Genomic DNA, 17,546 nt, shown 5'->3' with positions numbered 1-17,546 from the left:
AAAGAAACAGAGAAGGATGAACAAGACGTTGGTCATTATGCGATGCCAGCATAAGATGTCCAGCAAATATGAAAACATCGGGAGTCATGGGTATCTGAGAGAGAGAAGACAGAAGATATCGACGTATATAGTAACAGTGAAAAGTCACGGTACCTAGGCACCCCCCTTTTGAGCCTTTTCTTGCGCTCGGTTGGCTCGCGCGGCCTTCACCAGCGGCGACAGATGTGACAGAGGGGCGCATAGGGACATGAACGGATGCTGACACTCAATTAGCAAGGGCTCAAACAGCCAGAGAAAAAACACTCGACATACCTTAAGCAGGTCATGAGCAGACGCTCTCTTCTCGGGGTCCACCTTGAGTGCAAGGTGCAGGAAGTCCCGGAAAACAGGAGACAGGTTGTGTTCGTCCTTGATCGTGGGCGTTCCGTTGGTTGCGATCAAGTACAGCGCTCGCAGAGGCGACTCGGTCAAATAAGGGGGCTCGCCCTCAATCATCTCAATTGCCATGATTCCGAGACTCCAGATATCGACCTTGCGGCCATACTCCTTTCGGGTAACGACTTCTGGTGCCATCCAATACGGCGTGCCCACCATAGTGTTTCGCTTATTGTGCGAGTCGTTGATCTGGGCACAGAAACCGAAATCGGCTAGAAGTAAAGTTAGACATACCGTCCGGTAAACACCAAACATGGAAGAAACCACTTACTCAATTTGATGTTGCCATCCAAAGATAGCAGTATGTTGTCCGACTTGATATCACGGTGGATGACACCTTTGGAGTGAAGATGCTGCAGACCACTCAGAGTCTTACAAATGTCAGCCTTTGAAACAACGGCTAGCAACAGACATTGTAGCTTACCTCTCTGCACACGGCAGCAATCTGCCCTTCACTCATGATGTTGAACGTGACCACATCTGTCAAACTGCCACCTTCCATATATTCCATCACCACCCATAGGTCCAGACCGTGAAGATAACTGTCCAGGAAATTGACGATGTTCTTGTGCTTGCTGTCCTTCATGACCAAGATTTCGTTGATGATAAGGTCTTTCTTGGGCTGCAAGTCCAAATTCATCTGCTTTATAGCGACACAACTATTGGAGTTATTTTCATACGCAGTGAAGACGCCGCCCGATGCTCCCTGGCCAATCTTGTTAAGGTGGTGGTAAAGCTTAGTCGGGTCGCCGGGAGTGCAAATCGCGAGTAGTCGTTGTCTAACGTCCATGATGTTACTCTGGCGGGCCCGTTGCCGCGGACGAGCAGCGGGGGCGGCGCCGACGGCAGCGGCAGCGGCAGCGGCAGCCGGAGCAGCGCGTGCCTGCTGCATTGAAGCAGATGTCTCTTCCACGGGAGTAATGTGCTGAGGAGGTGCTTGCTGCGATGCTTGCTTCTGAGCGGCCTGCTGCTGACGCTGACTGCGGCTCCGCTCAAGCTGTTTACTGACAATCGCCTGCTGGGCTGCAGCCATGGCTTGCTCCTGTTGTTGCTGATACTGAGCCGGAGATGGCGTTGTCCAGGGCACGGGCGTACCATTTGCCTTGGAGTTGGATCTGCTGAGCGGGTGTTGTTCCTTGGGTAGAGGCTCTGTCTCCGGAATTGGCGGTGTTGCATAGGCCTGAGCATAAGCATCCTGAGCTGCGCGAACCGGTGCTGCAGGGTAGGTAGCTGCGGAAGGAGGTTGAGGAGCGGGGCGAGCTGGGGTGATCGTGCCTGCGCTTGGGGGCTTGGGCGGGGCCCGGTTGGGAACAAATCCACCCACCGATGGTGACATGGCTTGGCCTGCTGCAGGAGCACCGCGAGGAATCGGAGGTGGCGCCCGGGGGTTTTCGAAGCTGCCTTCATGGTTCTGAGGGAATCGAGGACTTGTTGGGGGGGAGACTCGCTGCGCGCCAGGACCATAGGAACCCGTGCCGGAGGCCGGACTGGCTACTGACTGGTGTTGCGGGTATGCATGGTCAAATTTGTGCCAAACCTCATCATCACCCCGGGCATTCTTCTCGTAGAATCTCATGATATCAACCATGGTCTGGGGGTGCTCTTCCTGCTCCTTCTTAGAGATACCGCTCTCCTGTAATAATCGTTGCCATTCTTTCGGGAGACCAGTAAACTGGCCGGTCTGGTTATCGTAGCCGACATGCGTGACGTGGACGGGGTTCTCCGGGGCGGAGATTTTGATGCCTCGTGGGGAGCCGAGCATACTGTTGACAAAGCTGGAAAAACTGCTCTTCTTGCTTCTGCCCGCAAATGGCCTGGTCGTTGTGTTACCCTCGTCGGAGAGACGCTTCGGATTTACCGAGCGGTCGTTGTCGGTCGCCCTGTGCACAAACGTCTCCATTCGGCTCTGTAAGGTAGCCAGGCTAGCCGACTGTCTCAATCCTCGGGTTTCAGGGCTTGTGGCCGACCGCAAGGTTGGGGGCTTCTCGGGAATGGGATCAGACTCGGTCGAAGTCTCTTTCAAAGAGCTGAGCATGCCCCGACTATCAAATGGGGTGCCGATCAGTTCATCTGAGCTTTGCTCACTGAGAGAAAATCGGCCGGCGGGGGGAGGGCGGGACTTGAAGGAATTATTGCTGGTCGGAAAATAGCCCGACTCGTTGCCAGAGTGTGCTGGAGAAGGATTGCCGCTGTTCTGCTCGAGGGAGGATGAGGATGATCCGTATGCGTTCGATCTCGTCCGAGTGTGCTCTCGACCTCCGGCAGCGGCAGCGGAACGAGGGTAGACGGGGGCTGAGGGGTGACGTTTGAGGGAGGTGTTGCTCTGCTGACTCTTCAAGATGCGGGACGTGAAGCTTGGAGGGTCTTTGTGAAGCTTGCTTGACGACCGTCGAAATTTTAGGGAAGAGAAACTATCGTGATTCATGACGTGCGGTTTAGGGGGGGGGGTGAAGGGAGAGGTGGAGTGACAGTTCGAGCGACTGGTGGCAGCAGGGTTGAGCGACCAAGACTGAGGTTTGATTGGAGGGAGAAGGGATGCCACTGAGTGAGGCGGTGCGCACTGTGCTTCTTCACTACCGATCACCTTTTGTCGACGATAGGTGTCGAATGGGGACTTCTGGCGGGGAGGGGAGGGGTGGGTGCAATGCTGCACGGTCAGATCGATAGCCCCAACGGGGAGAAGGAGGAGGGGGGGGGGGTTGTGAATTTTGATGGAGCAGCGACGGAGGAATCAGATATGTGAGAGGGATCCAGAATACTTGGACAGACGCAAGGGAGGGCGCGAAAGAAGCTGCCGCGGGCTACCGTCAACCATTAGTTAGCACGTGGAGAGAGAGCATTAACTAGGCGGTGACTGAGGTTGACTGACCTGTCTTGTCTCTGTGTCTGTTTCTGTCTGACTTGTCGGCGGTGGTAACGGGTAAAAGGAGAGAGGGAGATCAGACAACGCAGACAAAAGAGAAAGGAAGGTTTGGTATGGTAACAGAAACCTCACGGAATAATTCCCCCAAAAAATAGGTAAAATAAAAAAATATCAAGAACAACAAAAAGTCAGTGATGGAATTTGATTCTGTTGAATGCAGTATGCACTGCAGATAACCGACAGCTCAGCACACAGATCTGCAACACCAAGAAAAGTAATAACATAACAGTCACCGAGGAGGACGGCCAGCGATGACGGTGGGAGAGAGAGGAAGAGAGAGAGGGGTGGGGGTAAGAAGGGGGGGGGAGGTGGGCGATTCGAGAGCGAGGTGGAGGGAGAGAGGAGGGGGGGAGGAGCAGCAACAGCAGCAGCAGTAGCAGTAGCAGCAGCCGGTAGACTAGATTGAACGGTGGAGGAGAGAAGCAAGCGATTGATTATTGAAGCGAGTGCTAAAACGGCCCGTTGTTCTGTATTATTTTTACAACAACGGGTCCAGCCACAGACGGCAGCGGCTGGTATCAAAAACTACTGACTTACGGAGTGCACAAGGTAGTATAGCAGTGCCACAGCATCTACTACATACTCAAAGTAATCGCGCGGTCAACATTCCAATCATAATCCCAGCGCCATGGGAGGACAAACTGCCAGGCTTCTTGTTGTCCCATGTCCAACCCATACAACTGCTGGGAGACTACCTAGTACCTATCTCCTATCAGTCACAACAAGCAATGACGGATTGTCTAAAAGGGGATGTCGGTACTCCGTAGGTAGGTATTGCACTGCTGCCAGTACAGTCTGTAGTTACATACATACATACAATACTGGCCGGTACTTTTGTTGTCCCCCGTAAAAAAGGCGTACATCATCTGTCTCAGACTCAGATATACTGTGTAGTGTGTAGTGAGCAGTGCATCCGAACGGGCAACCCAGAGAATGAAAAAAAAAAAATTCTAGACACGTCCTTTCGACCCCAGTTGCATGTTGAGATGTGGAGCGCGAACTGACTGATTGATGCTCTTCCCTTTTTCTCTGGTACAACTCCACTCCTTTCCGTCACTTCGGACGAGAAAAAGGCCCAGGAGGGTAGGTATAGCGCTCCCTACGACTCAGGGAGCCGAAGGTCTCGAATCTGGTCTTAGTCATTTCTGGGTTCCCGTCCCCGGCCGGGGACTAATAACAAGTTAGCATCATCGTAATTTAGTAGGTCAGATAGATTAGATTGTCTGAGCTGCCCCGGACTTCGGCGATTCACTGGGAATAAGAAGAATAATCAGTAGTTGGAAGTGGGAAGCTTGCAGGATGAATGATGGTAATAATAATCAAACCGACAAGAATAATAATAATAATATGATACTTTATTACCTACAGGATGGAACGGTTAGTGGCGCGCTAGGAAGGGCGGGGCACAAATCAGTTCCAGTCCAACCAAATTGTGTGCCCAACATCAATCTGCCCTTAATACCGACAACTATTATTGTTCCATGCCGCAGTGGATACTTTTTCCCCTTCGACCTCGACGCCCACCGATATTACATTACTTACTATTGATTGGGAGGGCAGACAGAGCATAGCGTCATCGCTTTTGAGAATCAAGCTAGAAGTATCAACGTCTTTTGAGGTTGCTCCTCAACCATGTACTCACTAACTCAGTCTACTCCGTGACTGACATGAGTGAGCACTGAGCTCAGCTCATGGGGAGGACTGCGACAGGGAGGTTTGCTACCTCAGATCTGATGAATTCTGCAGGTACTGTGCGTGAATTTGAGGAGGGTTGCTTCGATCATACTCGTATTAACACGACACACACACACACACACACACACCACGTCCATTCGGAAATACCATTAGATTATTGACCACTTTCCGACCCCTGCACCTGCAGCAAAAGACTTGTTCTGTTTCCAGACCAGAGAGAGAAAGAGTCACACATCTGTTTCCGGGCTGCCGCTGCCTGCCCCCTTGATGCGCACCAATCTCAATCTTTGGTAGGATAAAAAGGAAAATGAGTGGGCTGAGGGCAGATCATATATGACTGATCATCATTTAAACCGACTATAAACCACGAGAAAAAAAATCCCGAGAACCCTTGCTAGGGGGTAGGGGGCTGGAAGAATGGAAGCATAGAAGACTGTTCTATAGCGATGGACAGACGACGATCTCTAGAGCCTCGTTTGAGAAGGACATGGGTAGTCACCACAATAGAGTACCGTAGACACACACACACACACACACACACACGCGCGCGCGCGCGCGCCCCGCGACGGAGCTCCTCCTCACTCATTGCCATTTCGATATATCACGGCTAGAACCTCTTATGTGAAACTTGGCTGATTTCATCCTTCTTCGACCAGTCTCATTTAGACTTTTGGTCGGGGCGGGGACCGGCAAATCCCGTCCTTTTCCCTTTTCTGCAACAAAAGTGACGTCTAAGTGTCCTCGATGCCAGGTTTTCCAAATTGCCATAAGTTATCGGCTGTTGCGATCGAATGGGTTGGATGGGATGGCTCTCATCCATGTAACAAATACTCAGTACTAAGATCTTGATACAATGGAAGGGGCGCTTAGACCGTCAATTATCATTCTTCTCGTACTTGAACATTCCGTACTTTTAACTCCCCTTCCCCTTACCCCTGGAACTCGATGGCAGAGTCGAATCGACCTATGTCCAATAAAGCTGCAGTATTTCGCAAATTATTGATTGAATGAAGTGTCACATCATACTGACCGGAGTGAGAAGCGGCAATAACCTTTGCTGATGGTGGAATCGAGATCCAGCGATAACGCACGGAGTCTATCGGGATTGGTAGTCATCAATCCAGCGAGGGGACAACTTGTGTGCAGGCAGCCGTGCTATAGACCCTGACTTTTGAAGTCGACCTAGGACATATTGACCTTCCAAGAAAGCTTCAATGGTTGGGGTGCAAATTCGACCATGCCCGTGATCAGATACCGAGGCTATGAGTATGTGCACCGTGGTACTGCTGTGGCCTTGGAATAAAGTCTAGAAATTGGGCGTCATCCAGGTACCTGGACTGCTAGAGGTCCGGCTTTCCTCTTTGAAAGCTTTGAGCCGGTACAGGTACAGTGCTGATGGGCATTGGTAGCCCTACTTGCCTATTGCACCTGGTGTGTTAAGACCACAGATGAACACTCGATGTGCGTAGAGAGAACATGTCCGTTTGCTTGGTGTTTAGCATAGACGTCAACCTAAACAGTCCTCTTCGGCTTATCTGTATACCTCCTACGGATACACCTACCCCTCCATCCACCAACCAGCAAAACCACAACCAACATCAACAACCAATCGCAGTAGTCCAGCATATCCCCAATCCATACATAAAGCTCTGCTCTCCATACCCAAGAGAAATATCTCAGGCGACCCAAACAAAACCCCTTCTTCGATCTACAAAAATCCAAGTGGATAACATCTCAGGCTCGGCCCGGCACTGTACATTCTGAATCCCACAGCACACGCTCGCTCACCCACTCAGAGACGGGATCGTCACTCCACGATGATCGTGATTGACACCGTCATACGGCCTCAGGTTTCTGTTGCCACTTTGCGGAAGGGGAATGGGCGATTGAGCTTCCAAGCACTCTCCCTACCAACAACCGCTCCGTTTCATAGTGCACATCTCACGTCACTTAGTATGGATGGGGCTTTTGGGCATATACCGGCGGTACTTGTATACTTCCATGTGTAAGTGGATACAGCTGCAGCTGCATCCCCGAGATGCCCATCTTATATGCGTATGATAGCTTTTCAGCGGTCTTTCTCTTTCTCTCTCTCTCTCTCTCTGTTTTGTTTTTTTTTTTTTTTAGCTCGGGTTTAGCGATGATGTCATTTTTCTATGCCATGCGCCACTTGCGAATACCAGGTGCTTTGTTCTCGACGGTGATATGTGCATGCTGCGCGTATTTCTGATTCGGCTTTGTGGTTGAGAACACTATCATCGGCACGTGAGAGCTTCCGTCGATGGATGATTGACTTTTGACACTCGGAGGCTGCGGTAGCAACTGTATTTCCCAGAGGGTATTGGGGTTGAAGAAAAGAAGACTTGCGTGGCTGTCGCTGTATGTACTGTACATACTTGCATCCACTGCAAGTGGAGTAGAGATTCAAGCTTTGCGGGGTGTTGGCCACCTGCAAGTAAGGTTGGAATGACATGGCCGCTTACCTACCCCCGTCCGCTTTCTCCCGGGACGAAGCGAGGGGGGTAAGGTTTGATATGCAAGGCTGTTCTGTACTGTACATAAACGTCCTGGATGGTATAAGCTCAATGGGGCTGGTGAGACTTATACCTGCGGGATTGGGGAGATCCATCCCTGCCTTGCGTTTACTAGTTGCATGCATGCACACATGCGAGTGGTATATGGGATGGATGGAGTTTGAGAATAAGGTGATAAAATGAGTAGTGAATATATGTATTCCTATTAAGGTGTCCCAACCACCTTCTCGGGCATTATGTCTTCGTTATGTATGTATATATGGAGATGAAAAGAATCTCTCTAGAAAAGTCCTAACCCAAACAAACTCAATCCAATCGCAAAAGCCTTCATCGTCCGACATATTTCAGTTCGAGCCATCTCAATGGGATGAAGGAGATGGTGGTGAAGACCAGCGCCAGCTCGTTGGCGATATCACCGCCGTCGTCGCCGATCAGCTTCGCCAGAGCGCCGACGTAGTAGGTTTCATCCATTCCGACGATCCAGCCCGCGGCGCCGCAGAGGAAGGAGGTCAGGCCGGCGAAGCCGATGGGCATGCGGGAGGGAGTGTCCCAGGCGTCGAGGTCGTAGTTGGCTAAGTTGCCGCCGCGGAAAAGGTAGTGTTCGCAGAACAGGATGACGAAGAAGGAGGTGTTCCAGTAGCCCAGCAGCGAGAGGAAATTGTTGAGCACAGTCAGCAAGTGGTCGCGACCGGCGATACCGATGGCGATGATGCAGCCGAAGACGATCACCGTCCAGATGGTGCGGGGCACCTTGCGGAAGGGCGGGGCGAACAACTGCGCGCTGATGGAAGCGGCGTAGATGTTGATGCAATTCATACCGACTGGGATGGAGTCAGTATCGGATTATTTTTGGTACGTGTGATGGGGAAAGCTTACCATTGGCCAGAACCATCAGGACTAAGCAGAATTTCGCAAACTTCTTGGGATGAATGAGCTCCTGCAGCATATAGCCGATGCCGCCGTCATAGGCAGCGGCCCACTCCTCGTTTGTGTCCAGCGCCGAGGCAATGCATGCGCCCAGCAGCAGGCCAATGCAGGTCGGCAGGGAGATACCCAGGGTGGTGAAGAAGAAAACCTTGACCCGGGAGGTGTTGACCGGGTAGTGCACGTAGAAGTCGGATACGATGGAAGACCACGAGGCACTGGATCCGTAGATGACACTGATCAGACTCAGGACTTGTCCGGACTTGGTCAAGCCGGAGACTGTAGCGGGTTGGGCGAGGTTGGCATGGTTGCCTGACTGCCCATAGACGATCATGAAGATGATGAAGGCGATCAGCCACATCCACTGCTCGAGGCTCATCACCACTTTCAGGCCAAAAAAGACGATGGCCAGACTGAGGCAGGCCACAATAATGACTCCCACGACGATCGAGATGTTTCCATCTGCGACGGCGACGAGAGCCTGGCCGGCGGTGATACAACTGACAGAGGACCAGCCCAGCTGTTCGACCACGTTGAGCGCGGCGATGATAGACGATGGGTAGAATCCTAGGGAATATCGAGAGATGGCGACTTGGCGAAGACCAGTACCGGGACCCAAGGTAGCACACCAGCCCTATTGGAGAAAGACGTAAGCACTCTTGACTGCCTATCAAGAGAATGGTATGCGAACCGTGATTGCCCCGCCCAGAAGTGTCGCGCAGATGATGATGGGGATGACCTGCCCCAAGCTGAGGCCAAACTCCCACCCCAAGAATCCCGTACTGAAACAGCTGAGGTTCATGGTCGCAGACGCCCAGATCAAGCCCATGGCCAGACTGTTGGGAGGCTGCTTCTTTTCCGGCGTCACTCGCTCGATACTGTTGGATTCGATCCCCAACTTCTTATCCAACAGAGCCTCATAGTAGAGGACCTTAGGGAAGAAGCCCGCGGGTTTCACCAGGGATTGTTCCTCCACCTCAGCTGTTGACAGCTTCGGCTCGACCTTGTGGCCCTCTTCCAATGTGGGGTACTCCATCCTTTGGAGGCTTCTTCTTGCTGCTTGCTGCTTGCTGCTTGCTGCTGTTTGGGGGACAGTTCGATCGCTCGCAGCAAGAGGAAGAAGGAAAGAGACTTTTTTTTTCTTCCCCAGAAAAATGCCAGGGCGTTATTTATATGTAGCACGGCTTATTCCGAAAAATTAATAAGAGAAACTGGTGTATGGCATTGAAAAGAGTCCCAGAAACTGCAGGCGGCGCTAGCCGAGGAATGGATGGGACCGTTTGGTTCGAGTCGGCAACTCCCAGGCACGCTTTATCTTTTGCCTTCCAGAATCTTTGGAATGTTATTTGTGGGACGCGGTTTTTTCTCTTATCAGTTGGCGATTTGCCCCCCTCAGTCTAACCTCAAATCAGCAGAACCGCGGATCTCATGATATTTCTTGGGTGATAAGAAGATGTTCCGCCGGCTAAAATCTGTTGGACTTCCCGAGTCTAGGGTTGGGCAGCACGTGGCAAGATACCATTCTTGTCTTGTTTTGGTCATGATGAGGCTGTCAAACCCGAGAGGAAAATTTAAAGAGGCAGTCTTTTGTCCATCAGTGCAGTGGCAGACAGGCAGAGACAGTCTACCTGTCTGGGTTAAGGTTGCGATCCACATCGGCCCATGTGTCTCTCTCTGCAGCACGCTCGGAGCGGAGTGGGTCGAGAAGTTTTCGACCTCGGTGACCTTATTAGAGCACCACCAAGACTTTGAACAGCGTTCAGTCTACTGTCAGACGGCTTGATTTGTACCCTCTCCGGCCTACATGCATTCAAGAAGAGCATTGTGTAGATAGGCGCATCTACAGGAGGATCCTTCGCGGCGGAGGGGCCAAAAGAGAGGAGGGGGAGCGGGAAAAAAAAGTGCAACCCTATGATAAGCTTGTCTTGGCAGAAACTCCCGCAGTGACCCTCTGCTTGAGTGGCGATTGTCCAATCTCGCCCGCGCGATAATATGAGTATCTGTCTCGGACTCTGGGCCAAACCCCGGCGGCCTATCGGACATCCCGCCACACTGAGCTCACTACGGAAGGGCAGCCCGTGCAAGGTCACCTCCACAAGTTGAGAGGATCTTGGCAGCAGCCATAGGGTATGCTGTGTCGCCTGTCTGCATGAGCCTTCAAACAAAGGAACGAGAGCTGGGGGTTCAATGATGGTCGTTATCAACGACACTTCAGCAGTGCGGAAGTAATGGCCGCCATATGAAAAGGCCATGCGCCGCATTTGAGACCGACTCGAGGCCTATACCCAAAATACCCAAACAAAAGCTTAACTGTACTTGGTGACATGATTCGGTTCAAGCAAATACGTTCTTCCGATCCCAAAATCTCTCCACATTCTGGTTCTCATAAGAAAAGCTTTGTGAGTTCACGTTTTGTGGGGTGTTGCTGACTACAGTAACGTCAGTAACTAGTTAGTTAGCCGGACTCAGCAAGACCATGGATGTGTCAGCCTTTGGCTCTCATTCGTTCCTCTCAGCCTCATTCAGCATGAAAGTCGAAGTCAGTCGGCTGTCATTAGAACAGAACTTGGACAGCTTTTCGAATGAGAAGAAGATAGCATCTGGAGTGTTAACAGGGTCATTCAGAAGCACGGAAAAGAAAAGATGCTATTGTGTGCTCTGAAACCCTGCTCAATAATGATCTGTGTGGTTATAGATCCAATTGGAGGGCACGGCAGTCATCATGGCAGTCATCTATGCCATGATGGCATAGCAGAGACAGCAGCAGTGTAAAGAGAGGGAGCAAGTGAGGGAGAAAGTAAGTGGTGAGTGAAAGGCGGCTCTGGGCGGTGGCACTCCAGACCATCGCCCAAAGAGGAATAATCACTAAGTTACTGCATGCTTCCCCCCCCCCCCGGGCAGTTGTCTGTCCTCTTCCCGAACTTCCATCTCTTCTTCCATTCCCTTCTTTTCCCTTTACCTTTACCTCTTCTCATTCTATCCTCACCACCCTCATCTTTACCTACTACCTCGCCATTGTGTCAATTCGTTGACCCTCTCTCCCTCCTCTCCCTCTCTCATTCACCTCTCCTCCCCCTCCCTCCCCTCTCTCCTAATTCCTCATCTCCCCCTCTTACATCCTACCTCTTGTTCCGCCTTCCCACTTTTTCCGAAGTCCTTCCCCCCCTCATTTTCAGTCCTGGGATGCAATAGCGCCTGCGATCTTGACTTTATTCATCGTTTCTACAGCCCTTAGCCTCAGCAGATAGCAATTGACTTTGTTCGCTTCTCAGCTGCTCCAGTTTTGGCTCTTGCATTTAGGGATTGGTGTGGTCAAAACAATCAGTCCTTTCCAATTCCCCGCTACTCGACATCCAATTATAATTACACGGACGCCTGCGTTTAGCTGGTATACTGCACCTCTCTCTCCATTGGTCCTCTCTTCCTAATCCTAACGTCATCGTCTGCTAGTGTCCGTCTGTATTCTTTTCTCGGCCCAATCGCCTAATCACTATCTGCGGTGCAATTCGTCCCATTTCGCTTTATCCTGCTACAATGGCTTCCGAAGCAGTCGCAGTCGATGTCAACGGTGGCACCAAGTCCCGGGCCGCTATGTTGGAGGAGCAGCACGCTCGCGATGAGGCACACAAGGTGACCGTGGAGGATGTAGTGGATGAGGAGGATCTCAAGCACCCTCCCCCATCCTCGGTGGTTGAGGCCTCCGAGTCCAATGCTTCCTCTCAGCCTGCGACTCCGTCCATCCCCAAGGCTGCCCCCAAGAAGGCCCCTGCTTTCGACGTGCAGTCCGAGGAATTGTTCCCTGCTCTTGGAAGTGGGCCCAAGCCCAAGGCCCCTGCCGTCTCGGCCTGGGGTGCTCGCGGTCCTTCCGCTGCTGCTGTCGCTAACGGCGCCAGTGGTGCACAAGCAGGTATGTGTCCAGTGGCCAGTTACATATCAACCTCCGATCCTCGCGGCTGACACAGGTTTTGAATCAGCTTCTGATGTCCCGAGAATCATGAGTCTGCCTGGAAAGCACATGGAGCAGCTTCGGCTCGCACCATCCCAGATGCTTCCCCGCGGCCAGATGAAGAAGCCTCTGCGCGACATTCTGCGCGACATTTCTCGGCGCTCCAAGGCCACCGTTGATATGCGCGGTGGACCGGGAGGCTCCATCATATTTGAGGGTAAAGGTTCCGCGGATGCCGTCAGACAGGCGCTGAAGGAGGTCGCACAGCAAGTCGGATCTAAGGTATGTCGATGACACTGTCCACCAACGGCATGAATGACTGACATCTCCATCTAGCAATCCGTTCGCGTTCCCATCCCCACATCCGCCCGCCCCCACATCATTGGTCGCCAAGGAGCTGTGGTTCAAGACATTCAGCAACGCACAGGCGCGCGTGTTCAGGTCCCGCGTGCTGACGAGTCTGCCTCTGCCGATGATTTCGATGACGATGATACCATTGACGTGTTGATCGAAGGTGATGCCGTTGCCGCGGAAATGGCTCGTCGTGAGATCGAGGCTATTGTTCGTGAGAGAGCTTCCAACATGAGCTTGAGACTGAAGACTATCCCCCCCGAGTTCTTCCCTTTCATTGCAGGTGCTCACAACGCGCAGCTCCGGGAAATTGAGCAGCGCACAAAGGCACAGGTGCACGTGCCGCGTTACGACACCTGGCAGAGCCAGCCTCCCCCTCAGGAGGCTGACCCCGGTCATGTTCAGTTCGCTCCTGTTTCGGACAGACACATTCACATCTCTGGTGAGCGCACTGCGGCCCAGGAAGCTCGCGCGGAGATTGAGAGGCTTGCTGCCGAGCTGCAGCGCCAGCTGACACTGCGCCAACTCGCCATCAACCGCGGTCAACATCAATTCATCCTCGGGGACAATGCTGATGCTTTGCATGAATTCCTTGCCGACACTGGCTGCGCCATTGTTCTGCCTCCCGATTCCGATGATAGCGAGTTCCTTACTATCACGGGACCTGTTGACTGCATCGAGAATGGTATTAACAGGGCCATGGATCTCGCCACAAGCATGCAAATGGCGAGCATTGACCTCTCCCGTCAACACCCCAATGCGCCTGCTGGACCTCATGCCCATGCTCGTGCCTTGACTCGCTACCTCAGACAGCGCCAGATTATCAAGGAGTTGGAAAATTTGTATGACGCTCGCATTGCGCTCCCGCCCAGTTCTAACGGTCCGGTTACCTGGGAGGTTTACTCTCGGGACGGCAAAAACACCATTCGTGCGCGTTCCGATATCATGAACCTCGTCCAAGCACACCCCCCAACCAGAATCCGTGCCGTCAACGTTGATCCTTACTATCACCCCTACCTGGAGTCTCGCACTATCCCTAAGCTCCAAAACGACTATGGTGTTCACCTCCTGGTGCCCGAAGACCTTGATAGCTCGGATGTGTTCATGGTTTACGAGGGCCCTTCGTCTAGCGCTGGCCAATTCGAGATTCCAAGACAAAGACCTTCCCCCGCAGAAGTTGCTACCTTTGAAAAGGTCCTCCAGGAAGCTCAGGACTACCTCCTGAGCGCTCTTGGTGACCAGAAGGAAGTCGTGGCGAAGAGCATCAACGTGCCAAGCAAGTACCAAGACAAGGTCCGCAAGTTCATTGCCCGCGAACAACAGTCTAAGGGCGAGGATGAGATTCCCGTCCGTGCCATTGTCGGTGAAGGATCCAGCCGCACCGAGGCCGAAGTTGCGCTTCGTGGTCCTTCCCGCCTCGTGGAAGACCTGATCTCCAAGATTCAGGAGTTTGTTGTGGAGCAGGAGAAGGATGACCTTGAGAGAGGCTACACTACGACTTTCGACTTCCCCCAGAAGTTCGCTAACTTCCTCATTGGCAAGAAGGGCGAGAACATCAACAAGCTGCGCGACGAGTTCGATGTGGATATCAAGGTCGAGAACGGCAAGGTTGAAGTTAAGGGCCCCAAGGCGAAGGCCGATGCTGCCAAGACCCGCATAATCAACCTCGGAAAGAAATTGGAGGATGAGACGACGCACACTCTCAAGATTCCCGCCCAATATCACCGTGAGCTGATCGGTCAGAAGGGTAGCCAGGTGAACAGACTCCAGGACCGTTACTCTGTCCGTGTTCAGTTCCCCCGCGCTGCCAATGACGACCAAGAGACTTCCAGCGAAGCTGGTGGCTCTCGCCCCAACCGGTCTCAGCAGGCTGCGGACGAAGTTATCATCAAGGGCCCCAGCAAGGGTGCCGACTCGGCACGGGATGAGATCCTGAGTTTGTTGCAGTGGGTCGTCGACCACTCCCACACCGCGACTGTGTCGGTGGCCCAGGCCCAGATCCCCTCTCTGATCGGGCAGCGCGGTCGCGAGATGGACAAGCTCCGCGCCGATACCGGGGCCCAGATTGATGTTCCGGGCGCCAACGATGCACCGGATGAGTCGGGCCGCGTGCAGATCAAGATCCGGGGTACCAAGCAGCAGGTTGAAGAGGCCAAAAAGACATTGCTTCAACGATCTGGCGAGTTCGATTCCATCGTCACCAAGACCATCGACGTGGACAAGAAGTACCACAAGTCCCTCATCGGCAGTGGCGGTAAGTTTGGTCCGCAATGCTAGTCGACGCAATTTGCTAATCAGTACACAGGTGCCAACATCCGTAAGATCGTTGCTGATGCTGGCGGTCCCACTGATGGCAGTGCTTCTCGGCTGGTCAAGTTCCCCCGTCCTGACAGCACTGAGTCGACCATCAAGCTGGAAGGAAACGAACAGGTTGTTGACAAGATCATCGCTGCCATCGAAGAATTCGTCAAGGAGCGTGCGGATCAGGTGACGGTGACTCTTGATGTTCCCACTATCCAACACCGTCTTCTGATTGGCCGCGGTGGTGATACTCGCCGCAACATTGAATCGAAGTTCAACATCACCCTGGACATCCCCAAGCAGGGCTCTGGCCGCACCGAGATTAAGCTCAAGGGACCCAGCCAAGCCGTTGCCGAGGCTAAGGAGCACATTGACGGTATGCTCAAGGATCAGCAGGGTGAGACGGTTGAAGTGCCCCGCCATCTGCACCATGTGATTGCCGACAATGGCTCGTTCTTCCGCCGTCTTCGTAACGATTACCGTGTCACCGTCGATCACGCTGGCCAGCAGGTGCCTGCTAAGCCCGTCTCGGAGGACTCTCGCGGCGAGGTCAACGGAGCCTCGTCGCTGCCACTGATCACGGATGAGCCCACCGATGCCGCCGAGGTCCACTCGTGGAAGGTGATCGACAACAGCCCTGCGCCCGCCGACTTGTCCGAACCTGCTACCATTCCGTGGGTGCTCGCCGGCACCAGCGACAACGTGGCCAAGGCCAAGTCGGCTCTGGAGAAGGCCATCGCCAACGCCTCCCAACAGTCTGCTACCGGTTACCTGATCCTGCCCGACCCTAAGACGTACCGTTTCGTCGTCGGCCAGGGCGGCAGCCAGATCAACGCGATCCGCAAGCAAACGGGATGCCGGATCAACGTCCCCAAGGGCCAGGCCAAGGGCGAGGCGATCGAGATCAAGGGCAGCAAGGACGGTCTGGAGGAGGCCAAGGACATGATCCTGGAGGCAGTCCGCGCTGGCACGAGCGGCAACTCCCGATAAATGGATTGACGACGACATACAGAGCGCAAGAGAACAAGACGTGGTTTCACCCAGGAAAGGGTTTTGGAAATAATCAGGACGCTTTTCTCTTCTCCCTCCCTCCCTCCCTCCCTCCCCTTCTTATGGACCCCTCAGTATCATTAAACATTTCTACACCCACGATTACCATTACTTCTTTTTTTCAACTTTACAGTTCTATATTTGTGTTGTTACGTGTTTATAAAAAGAAGACTGTTACGATCAGAGATCCCATGAGCATTTTTTTCTTTTTGGGCAGCGGTTGGATTGTCTTTTTTTTTATCTTTGTGCCATGATTTATGCATGAGCTAGCCCTATCGACTCTCATCTTACTCTACTCTACAACTACCTCCAGGTGTAATCATTTGCAGCGCAGTAAAAGGGGGTATAATGCCTTCTGACTTTAAGTGACACTCTTTTCGCGTAATCGTTCACCAAAATTGAAACTATATCTGAGATTGCACACGGCACCAATGGAACATGGTAAAGATATCTTCCACCTTCCACCGTTCACTCCCCAATCAACAAGGCTTCTTCCCCTGAACCTAAGCCACTTGAGTCTCTTCTCTCCAGAACCAGAGCATACACCCACTTCCACAACATTTCGAACCCACTCATCTGGCAAGACCGGCAAAAACGCAACAAAAAAGGGGGATCTTCTTTCAAAGCCGTAGACGTGGAAAAAGGAATGGGAATTAAGAAGATACGGTATGGATTTTGAGCACACACATCAATAACAAAACCGGAAATAAAACAACCCAACACATACGCACAAAAAAACCCACAAGACCAGAAAAAAAAGTCTACTGCTCAGACGCAAGCGAAGCCTTCTGCAGATATTGGTAGGCACCATAGGCGATCAGACCGCCGACGACGAGGAAGGCGTAGAGGCCGACGCCCAGACCGGCGGCGTCGCCGGAGGAAGAGCCCGAGGCGGCGGAGGGGTTGGCGTGCGAGCGGGGGGCGGGGTCACCGGGCTTTTTTTTGAGGAGGTGTTAGCATTGGGTTTTGAGGAGGGGGGGGGGTTTGTTTTTGGGTTGAGTTTGTAGGGTCAGGCAGGGCCAACTAACCATGCGCTTCACGTTCCCCACGAAGAGACCGTCCAGGATCTCGCGGGCTTCGTCGCTGTGGCCGACGTCCTCGAAGGCTTCGGTGCCGTCTTGGCCGGCGACGTCGAGGAGGACTTCTTCGCCTCCGCTGTTTTTGGGGCAGTGTCAATCGGTGTTTTCCCATATGGGGGGAGGGGTGGGGAGGGCCACGTACGGGTGCTCGTCAACGAAGGAGGAGCAGTCGTAGACCTTGTCGTGAATGACCATGTACAGGTCCTTCTTGGTGTTGTGGCCGGTGACTTCGGCGAGGGTGAATTCCTTGACGTCGGACATTTTGAATGTGGTTTTTGGGGCTGGGGTTTTTGAGGGGAGTGGTTAGT

At 52.9% G+C, this 17,546-nt stretch overlaps 4 protein-coding genes across 4 annotated transcripts; 1 reads left to right on the top strand and 3 right to left on the bottom strand.

Annotated features, from left to right (window-relative positions):
• Positions 1-153: 153 nt before the first annotated feature.
• On the bottom strand, positions 154-2,860 carry pakA (mitogen-activated protein kinase kinase kinase kinase STE20; the record flags this gene model as incomplete). Its single annotated transcript, XM_020199313.1, has 4 exons — positions 154-258; positions 313-647; positions 707-806; positions 860-2,860. 4 exons carry the CDS (start codon positions 2,858-2,860, stop codon positions 154-156), a joined length of 2,541 nt encoding a protein of 846 aa, XP_020058664.1.
• A 4,908-nt stretch (positions 2,861-7,768) lies between these two features.
• Positions 7,769-10,010, bottom strand: ASPACDRAFT_115103 (putative nucleoside transporter). Its single transcript, XM_020195869.1, has 3 exons — positions 9,203-10,010; positions 8,464-9,145; positions 7,769-8,408 (listed from the first exon to the last, which is right to left on the bottom strand). The coding sequence occupies exons 1-3, from the start codon at positions 9,545-9,547 to the stop codon at positions 7,915-7,917; spliced, it is 1,521 nt and encodes a 506-aa protein (XP_020058663.1). The 5' UTR covers positions 9,548-10,010; the 3' UTR covers positions 7,769-7,914.
• A 1,666-nt stretch (positions 10,011-11,676) lies between these two features.
• On the top strand, positions 11,677-16,259 carry ASPACDRAFT_76723 (putative RNA binding effector protein Scp160). Its single transcript, XM_020204770.1, has 5 exons — positions 11,677-11,899; positions 11,962-12,418; positions 12,486-12,739; positions 12,794-15,062; positions 15,114-16,259. The coding sequence occupies exons 2-5, from the start codon at positions 12,046-12,048 to the stop codon at positions 16,097-16,099; spliced, it is 3,882 nt and encodes a 1,293-aa protein (XP_020058662.1). The 5' UTR covers positions 11,677-11,899; positions 11,962-12,045; the 3' UTR covers positions 16,100-16,259.
• Positions 16,260-16,920: 661 nt separating this feature from the next.
• On the bottom strand, positions 16,921-17,499 carry ASPACDRAFT_58652 (cytochrome b5-like heme/steroid binding domain-containing protein; the record flags this gene model as incomplete). The annotated part of the gene is made up of 3 exons (XM_020203375.1): positions 16,921-17,094; positions 17,188-17,314; positions 17,381-17,499. The coding sequence occupies 3 exons, from the start codon at positions 17,497-17,499 to the stop codon at positions 16,921-16,923; spliced, it is 420 nt and encodes a 139-aa protein (XP_020058661.1).
• Between the last annotated feature and the right edge of the window lie 47 nt (positions 17,500-17,546).

This window comes from Aspergillus aculeatus (assembly GCF_001890905.1).
Source record: "Aspergillus aculeatus ATCC 16872 unplaced genomic scaffold ASPACscaffold_4, whole genome shotgun sequence".
Taxonomy (NCBI): Eukaryota; Fungi; Ascomycota; class Eurotiomycetes; order Eurotiales; family Aspergillaceae; genus Aspergillus; species Aspergillus aculeatus.
This window is presented reverse-complemented; position numbering and strand designations above follow the sequence as displayed.